General features: G+C 35.2%; 1 protein-coding gene across 1 annotated transcript; it reads left to right on the top strand.

Moving 5' to 3' along the window:
- Positions 1-8,190: 8,190 nt before the first annotated feature.
- LOC132307039 (histone H4) lies at positions 8,191-8,738 on the top strand. Its single transcript, XM_059804693.1, has one exon. The coding sequence runs from the start codon at positions 8,252-8,254 to the stop codon at positions 8,561-8,563; it is 312 nt and encodes a 103-aa protein (XP_059660676.1). The 5' UTR covers positions 8,191-8,251; the 3' UTR covers positions 8,564-8,738.
- Positions 8,739-10,126: the final 1,388 nt, after the last annotated feature.

The following is a 10,126-nucleotide window of genomic DNA, read 5'->3' on the forward strand; positions in this document are numbered from 1 at the left end:
CAGGGTATTGGTTTAAATTAAACATGAACTTTGTTTAAAATAGCTTTTGAAAAGAAAAAAAATTAAAGTAAAGCTAAAAGGGGTTTTAAATTTAAAATATATTTTCTAACTGTGATGGATGACGAAAATTGATGGTTAGTAATAGACATTTGGTCACGCAAAGATTGGTTGAAAGTTTAGGAGAATTGTATTGAAGAGAAATATTTTTATAAAATTTTTAGGATAAAATGCAAGAAACTCCCCGGACTATTGAGAAATCTGTAACTAACTTTATTAATTTTAAAAAATATAAGAAATTTCCTAAACTATGTAAAATTATTGCAGATGACCCCATCCGTCCAAGGTCCAGTGATACATGACCATTAAAATTGGTTTGTTAAATTTAAATGACCATATTGCCCATAGAAGCGTGAAAGGACAATAATGCCCTTAATTTCCAATTTCTTAAAATGGAACACCAACACAAACATGCCCTTTATCAGAATTTTCCCAAATCGACAACTCTGTAACTGCTATGGTTTGTCTTCGTTTTCAATCAGCCATCGTGTTTTCGTGCCAATCAGTTGTGCATCTTGGTAAGAGTTTCGTCAGTGGAGAGAGATGATCGTGGCGCCTAAATTGGACTAAGAACAAATCAATATCCCATATTTCAAATTGGAATCTAATTCTTTCTTAATCAGTTTCCATACATATAGAAGGTCTGATTTCTCTTAATCAGTATCACATACCTGTCTAATTTAAACAATTCTTTCTTATTTTTTTTTGTTAGCACCAAAATTGAGATGAATTTGGGAGGGAAAAAAAAAAAGAAAAAAGAAAAACAGAAAGAGAGAAAGGGGTAGAGGATTAGAGAGATGGATAAATTTCTTGGATAGGAGGAAGATTGTTGGTAGATAGGTAAGAAGCTTGAGCATCAACAGCCAGATTGACAAGAGTAGCAACTTCACTGACGAATTTTCAAGGACCCAAATTAACGTGTTGTTCCGGCGAGCTCTGAGCTTCGACGTCGATGAAAATCGGCGAGAGCTTTGGGCTTTGACTTACATAAAATCTGACGTGAGCCTGGACTAACCCAACAGCGAGCTCCGTTCATCTAGTTCCAGTGAGTCTCGACTGACCCAGTGCTGGATTCTTGAATGGCCGGATCCGGCAGGGGCGACAGTAACCGAGTTTCTCTTTCTGCACTCTCACATATCTGCAATCGTCTTTCACCCATCTCATCTTCCTTCTCATAACTCTCACCACTCTCTTCAATACCATCACTTCCGAGTTGGACTCGGACCGAGTCACCAACCTCCTCAACCTCCAATCCCAATCCGAATCCGGGATCATCTACCTCAACATCCAACTCCTCAATCAGTTCATCACCTCTCCAACCGCTTCCGCAACCTTAAGGATGATTCGCTTCAGATTGGACGCTAGAAGCTTCTCTCGATTGGCCGAGTCCATGGCCGAATTCATTGACTCCAAAACCAAGCTTACCATCAGTGTCTGAAATTTGGGGAAAGAGAGGAGAACGAGAGATGACGTGGAGGGGGTTCAAGGTTTGATTTAATGACGAAGGTTGCTGTTGGTGAGATGATGAATTTGGGTGGTAGCACACGACTGGGCATAGATTAGTAAAGAGAGAATGTTTTTGGGTCTGCAAAATTGCAAATAGGAAGAAGGTCTGCAGTTGGTTTGATATTGTTTGCCAAACTGCGTCGTTTTATTGGAAGGGCAGCTTTGTCTTTTTTCTTTTCCGGTGACCTGAGTGGGCAAATTGTAACAAATTCAAAGTTGAGGGGGGTTTCTTGTAGTTCAAAGGGATTAGTTGCAAAACCCCCATAGTTCAGGGGAGTTTTTTGCATTTTACCCAAATTTTTATTTTGTTTCGTAAATCAACAATTCTCGAGATTCATACCCACATCCCAATGTATCTGGCATGTAAAACGAAATGATGAATGAATAAATTCAAAAAAAAAAATGAAAAATACCCAAAAAATATGAAAAAATAATAATAATAAGGAAAATTGTGAAACGTCACACATGTGATGCACGAGCACCTCAAGCTAATTGGGGGTACATTTTCTATTCATCGTAGACTTTGATGTGTTTTAATCGATATGGGAGCATAACATTCATTTGTATCTGGATTGTTTAATGTTTTAAGTCATGACGGTGACATATCTATACCATTGATCTTCTAGCATTTTTTTTACACCACTAGATGTTAACATTATTTTATATAAGAATTGTGGACATGTTGCATTAGAAATTGATATAATTAGATATATAGTTTTGGACATGCATTTTATTTTTATGAAATAAGACGGATGGATTGAGAATTTCATCGCCATAGTTGAATTCATAGTTCTATATAGATGAGGGGTTCACATAGGGACTAATGTATCACGTGTTAGTATTTCGTTAGTATAAGAGTTTTACAATGTTTTCACTAAAAGTCAAAGTTGCCATCGAGTCAAAAAATAAGGTTTGACATCGATTTAAAGAAAAATAATTGAAAGGAGTATCTCACCATAGGAAATACCGCTATTATGTGTTGGGAAGGGATCTGAGATCAGGCGCTTGAGTCAAAAGATAAGTTTTGGTTACGAGATTTAGGTAGCTACTGATTTGGGGGTGATTGTGGATGGTGGTGGTCAAGAACGAATCCAAGATTTCTAGTTGGAGTGAGCTAATTTTAGTATGGTGACTGAGTTGACTTGGGCTTGATTGGGTGGGCTAATTTTGGAATAGGCTAATACTATTAATATATATATATATATATATATTTGGTTGGGCTAATATTAGTATAGTAAAAAAAAAAAATTAAGGTGGGCTACAGCCCATCTTTCTATCCGCCTTTGGTGGTGGTGGTGGAGGAGAAGGTGGGTGGTGGTGGCGATGGTGAATGATGGTTGTAGGGGTGGAGATTGCGGTGGCGAGCGGAGAGAGAGAGTAAAAAAGTTAAGCAGTAGCAGGCGGGCGGGCAATGGTGGATGGTGTTAGGATAAATAGAAAAAGGCTGTGGATGGTGGTGGTGGTGGTGGAGATTACGGTGGTAAGTGGAGAGAGAAAAAAGGTTGGACAATGTAACGACCCGAACCCGGGGGTCCGAACCGTTAACCGGGTCCTTAACCAAATCCGAGGATACACTAGGGGTAAAATGATCATTTTACATTATGAGAGGGTTAATCCATCCTTAAACTAATTAAATGCGGTTTAAAACAATCATTTTGGTCATCCCATGATACTCGGTGAGGTTCTACAGTCTTCGGTTATGAATTCCCAAAAGTACCGTTATCGGTTCAAGGGAAATTTCGATAATGTTCCACTAAAACAATCATAACTCTCAACATGAATGGAATTTGAAGATAAGGTTGGTCTCATTGGAAAGCTAACTCAAAATTCTTAAAAATAGACTCAATAATGACCCTATTTAGGTTTGGAACAAAAAAGTTATGACCACCCGAAGTCAAACAATCCAAGCTGTCCAACTGAGGAGCCAAATGAGAGCACTGGGGGACTTGGACCGATTCAGTGGGGCTGAATCAGTTCAAGATGGGCAATATGCTCATCCGTGAACCAAAGGCACCCCCTTGAACCGATTCAATGGGGTTAAACCGATTCAAGATGACCAAAACCTTAAAATCAACCCAGAAAATCCTAAAACTGAGTACTTATGCACATGGCACCCCTTTGGTCCCTTGGTGACCTTAATTAAATTTAAAACATGTCCTAAATCATGAATTCATTAGTGTGTGAAACACAATTAAACTTCCGTACCTTCAATTAAACTGAATACTAGTCCAATACATCGTTTAAAGACAAATAAGTCCAATTAGATCAAAATATGGCCTTAAGGCCCTACATATACAACTTTAGGTCACAAATGAATTTCCATCCATGTTTCAGATACAAAATGTAACTCATTACAATTTTACAACAAAATTGAGATAAATACATTAATTATAAAGGGGAATTGAAATCCATCCAACCCAACTAAGCTTATGGGAGTACTATCGGCCACCTCTTTCCCATGACCTGAAAAATGTAGAGAGGTGAGCACAAGGCCCAGTAGAGAATGCCTAAGTGGCATCTCCTCAAGTAAGGTAAGTAATTACATGCCTTACAAACAATAAATAGGAAAAAGAGTCGGGGATCATGCAGGGGATTCAAATACGACACATCAATTTTTAAATAATTCTCACGCCGTCACATTCAATGCAATGCACAAGATGTCAATGCAACCGCACATCACACCATACCCTCACATAATTACACATCCCATCCATACCATCGTGTATCCACACATCACTTCCACACTCTCACACATCCACATATCTCATCACACCCTCACCTCTCTTATACCCATCAATACCCTCATGCCATGCATATAAAATATTTTAATTTCAACCATTCAATTCTCATCATGCATTCATTATACAATAAGCAATTTCATAATCACAACAAGATAATTTAACAACTTTAGCATGCTTCCACATACATCAAAATGACTATACAAAGAGTAATAGAGATAATCCACCACATAGTCACTTTATAGCATGTCAATTGAAATTCATACACAAGATAAACAATTAATTCCATCAAACACATCAATTGGACAAAGCTTATGCATCAACCAAAACTCTAAAATTTTCATTATTCAATTAATATCAAATTGGCATGCCAAAGGAGGGGAAAAACATCTAATTAGCTACCAATTCCAAAGAAATCGACAATTAAATGAACTTTATCTCAAATAGAAGAAAAGCCCCAAATTTGAAATCCTTAGCCCCTTGCAATATTGGCCACAAATTAAAGCTCTTGCTAAGTTCTCCAACTTCCCTTCTTGCTCATGCTCAAAATCTCACCTTAACCTCTCCAAAAACAAGCTTGAAGCAATGAAAGTATATATGTGTATAAGATGTAGATAAAAAATGAGAGAGAAGCTAGAAAGGGAGAGAGTGATACACGAAATGGGGGAGGAGGAAGTGAGGGCTTGGTTTTCAATTTGGATGAAAGGCTCTTATTGAGCCAAGTGTCACTCACCTATGGATTACTAATTTTTGTACAGTTACCAACATGCCCTCATTCATCCACCATAATGCCAACCTTGTTCCCAAAATATCTCCCTATATATATAGCTACACAAATATATATACATATGCATATGAAATGTCTACAATGCCCCTTAGTGGAAATGACCAAATCGGGTAAAGTCCCCGAGTCCGAAAATCGTTCCGACTTTTTAAAAATTCTAAAAATGATACTATCACTTCTAATTGACTTAAAGTTGATTAAAAAAATAAATTTCCAAAACCCTCGGCTCAATGAATGATCAAAACGCCCATCGGGCCCGAGTAGCACGCAAAATGAGGTAAGGATTAAAATAATCCAAAAAAATCAAATAAATTTCCGAAAATAGAAAATAAAAAAAATTGGTAACATTACAGGCGGTATTGGGTGGGGGTGGCTATGGTGGGATGTCTGAGTAGATAGAAGAAGTTTAAAGATTATGTTGATTAGGGTAGTTTGATCATTAAAATATTACGTATTTAAAATTTTAAATAAGTTAATATTTTGAATTAAAATACATTATTTTAATTTGGGCAAATAAGACATCTCATGTAAGTTAAAGCTGTGTTGGGATCTATTTTGTAAAATATGATGTAACTGTCAGAAGTGTTTTAAATTATAGATAGTTTGTCTTTAACGTAAACTCAGTGCAATTTACTTAAAAAGAATTATACAACTACCAGTGTCTCTTCTCTATTGGGATTGAGCCACCTCAGTTTGGAGGATAAAATTCTAGGGGACCCAAATATTACACTACATAGAAACTAAAACTAAGATTTAGCCTCCTGTCATTCCCAAATACCAAATAATACAAGAGTAGCACGTACACCACATCACCTCACATCTCTGCCCACTCTTAAAATGGATTTGATAAGTAATAATGAGACTTCAACTCCTTATGTATACATCTCGACCTGACTAGAGGGCCAGGATACATTCTAATCCATCATTAAATTTTACTCTCTAGATTTCTCCACCTAAATATCTATGTATTTACAAGCTTTACTAAATTTTCTATTCTTCTAAAATTCTCTTCAATCTAGCCATGTACACAGTTATATTACTTTCACTTTCTAAAATTATTTTCTTTCTAAGCAAATGGAGTCCAAAGGGTTTCTAAAATGATGTCAAAAATTTCTTAATAATCACCACCAACTTCTACTTTTCTCATTAAAAGAAAAATTTAGATTCAAACTTTAATTTCTACACTTACAAAATTAGATATAAAAAGTAAAGATAGCATCTTATTGACACTTATTTTTTTTTTTTAATAGAATATTTAATTTAATGGAGGTCAAGCTCATTGTGAATTCTACACAATATTTGTTGAATTGAACTTAAATTAATTAACTTTATTTAAAACTCATAACGCAATCTTCATCAATTAACTAAAAGTTAAAGGAATAAACAAAACATTAGATTAGATATCAATTTTTGAATAAATTTATAATTACAAATTTTTACTTTAGCTTGTCTTCTTTGTGGGAAGATTTGAGAGCTAGACTTTTCTTCTGCATGAGAGACATGGCTTAATGGATCGACATTTTGACACGAAGAAGCCACCAAAAAGGATTCTACTCTAATCTCTATGGACCTCAGGATCTGGAAAAACTCTAATAGCACAAGCTGTTGCGAATGAAACTGGTGCTTTCTTCTTCTTTTGCAATTTTTTTTTTTTTATTTCATTAATTTCTAAATACGTATATACTCTATTTAGACATTTGCTAATTAAAATTTATTGGTTCTAAAGCAAATTTAAAGGAATTATATGTCTTTTAATGAAAAAAAATAAAAAAAACTAGAATTTAAGAAAATTCTTTCAAATTTCTTTGGTGCTAGTCGAAAAGAAAGGGAGGAAACCAAAAAAAAAAAAAAATATGTGGACCCCAAGTAAAATTATTTAAATATCTTATGTATTTGATCCTTTTTTGGTCATTCCACGAATAAAAATTAATTAATTAATTAATTTAAACACCCAATCAATGGGGTGGGCTAATCTATTTTGAGGTGGCATGTGGTAAGACCACGGAAAACAATTGCACATAAAAAAAAAAAAAAATCCCCATTTAATTTTATGCATGTTTAGGTCATTGTGAATTCTAGACAATATTTATTGAATTGAATTTTAATTAATTAATTTTTTAAAACTCATAGTGCAATAGTCATTAATTAATTAAAACTTAAAGGAATAAACAAAACATTAGATTATATATCAATTTATGAATAAACTTATAATTACAAAAATTTTACTTTCAATTAGCAAAAGTATAAATAGAATATTTACTGATTTAGAAACTTAAATAGAAAAGAAAATTCAAAACTAAAATTTTATTATTGAAAAAAAGGTATGTAAAAAATAAAAAATACAATCATACACACACAAGTGTGTGTGTGTATATATATATTAGGGTTAATTTCATTGACACTCCATTAGATTTGACCAAATATCATATTGAAATATTTTTCGAAAATTATTATTACTCATATTACAAATGTTTACTCAAATTTTCACTTATATTCCAAAAGTTACTTTTCATATGTGTCATACCACTTTATACTTGTAAAATGATATTATTATCCTTTTGACTATGTATTAACTTACAAAAAAAAAAAGTTAAAATGACTTGAATACTATGTAAATTTAAAATTATATATATATATATATATACATATATATATATATACATATTGATATACTGATATAAAGTGATATACTTTTGTGGTGACTGAATGTTAAATTGTTAATTACAGTAGTGTATGTGTGTGTGTGTGTATATATATATATTCCAGGAAAACTTGAACCCAAATAAGATCAGATACGATTATAGAGGTCAGCCCAACATATTTGTCTAAAGCCCCAACCCAGTAATTAAAATGTTGGGTTATTAGGTCTGGGTCAGCTAAATGTTTTTTGCCTTCCCGCTCATTTTCAAATAAATATCATCAGATGGAACTAAAACAAAATGGGATTTGAAACTTACCACGTCATCGATCCGTGTGGTTTCAGAGCGTCATCTCCACCGTTGGTAAGAATTCATCAACGGCTTAAACTATTCCCATAACCAAAAGTGGAGGATCGAACCCTAATCAACCAAGCTCCAATCACACTATAAATAATTTCTCCATTTTCATCTTCTTAGCATCTAAATTGTTTTTACAGAAGGTGAGAAAACTTTACCCTAAATTGAAAATGTCGGGACGCGGAAAAGGAGGCAAAGGATTGGGAAAGGGAGGAGCGAAACGACACCGTAAGGTCCTCCGGGACAACATTCAGGGAATCACGAAGCCGGCGATCCGGAGGTTGGCTCGCAGAGGAGGTGTGAAGCGTATCAGCGGTCTGATCTACGAGGAGACTCGTGGTGTGCTCAAGATCTTCTTGGAAAATGTGATTCGTGATGCTGTGACCTACACTGAGCACGCTCGCCGGAAGACTGTGACAGCCATGGATGTTGTTTATGCTCTGAAGAGGCAGGGGAGGACTCTTTATGGGTTTGGTGGTTAGGGTTGAGTCTGATCGATGTTTTGTTATTTGGGTTTAGGGGTTGGTTTTGCAGCTCTGTACATGTAATTTCTGGGTTCTGTTGTAGTAGTTCTCTTGTTTTCTTCTTCGTATAAGTTGTTAGAACTTAGAAGTCTAGCTTTGAAATTCAATATATGAAGGATTTGCTTTTCTGTCACTTCTATTTTGCTTTGATTTTTGTTTTTTTATTCATATTCTGTTTTGTGCTTAATCGCATTTCGTTTTGTTAGTTTGGGTCATGGTGGAGGACTTCCCTTCTGCTTTCTGATGTAATGACCAAGTTAAGTTACAATTGGAGATGAATTTTGAATTTAGACCCAGTTTAATTGGAAAGAAATGGAAGAAAAAAAAAAAAAAATAGAGGTATATATATATATATTTGGGGTAAGTGCAAAAAGAAGTATACTTTTCATAACATTTTTATTTTTTATTTAAAAGAATGCAAAAAACACTTATTTTTTTTTTGATTTGTACGAAAACATCCTCAATTAATAACGCTTATTTTACGTTTTTATTCTTTCAAAAATGTCCCCACCAAATCTTCCTCTTCACCCCAAAACCGTAACTACCAGGCAATGCCAATTCGTGAGATTGAAGCCTTCTTCATTACTGTCGGCGACCATAACAGGTCTTGATGCACCGGTGATGAACTGGGTTTCAAAGCTCCATGAAACTGTTCCAAGATTGAAGCTCTCACGAATTTACTTGGAACCAAACCCAAGCTACTAAAGCCAAACGGATAATTTGCCCCAGTTATCCATGGTCAGTCTTTTTGTTTTCCATCTTCTTTGTTGACATCCACCCAAATCGCGGTCGTCGGTTGCATAACCACTGCCTCCGTCCTCCTCCTTGGTGTCACAGGCCGATTGCGAATTTTGGGACTCAACTATCAAAAATTTTGGGTAGGTATTGGTGGGCCAAATTATGGCGATGGTAGTGGTGGTGATTATGGAGTAATCAAGCAAATACAATGGAATTGAAAACGTCGGCATCCAACAACCCATCTCTGAGCGCCGGCTGCCAATTCTTGAGTTTTCAGCCCCTCCCCACCACCGGAAAGGGTTTCACGCTCCCCCACGCACCGTCAATGCGCGTAAGGTTGCACCCACATGTGCAGCTTCATCTTCTTCCCCAAAAAACCGAGATTAAAGAAAACCCAGTAAGTAACTAATTCATTCTTAACTTCCAAATTAAAGAAAATCCAGTAAGTATGTTGCAATGTTCCAGATTTTCGAGGAAAATAGAGAATTGAAAAATGGCCAGACAAATTTTGGGAAGAGAAGAGATTGTTTTGTGTATATGAATGTGTCTAGAATTAAAATTAATTGATTTTATAAAGTTATTGGAGGTTGTTGAAAAAGAAAAACTAATATCCACGTTACTAGTGATAATTCTAAAGATGGGTTTGTGTTTGTGACGTTTTTGACCAACAAAAGAATATTTCATCGGTCCTCTGTTCTGCTGGTTTTTTTTTTTTTTTTTTGGCAACAAAACAACCAACCACCAAAACCTAACTCCCAACATCCTCCAGAGCACGGCGCACAA

Source organism: Cornus florida, unplaced genomic scaffold (genome assembly GCF_030987335.1).
Source record: "Cornus florida cultivar Cherokee Brave unplaced genomic scaffold, ASM3098733v1 CherokeeBrave_3.0.0_Hap2_Chr05, whole genome shotgun sequence".
In the NCBI taxonomy this organism is placed as follows: Eukaryota; Viridiplantae; Streptophyta; class Magnoliopsida; order Cornales; family Cornaceae; genus Cornus; species Cornus florida.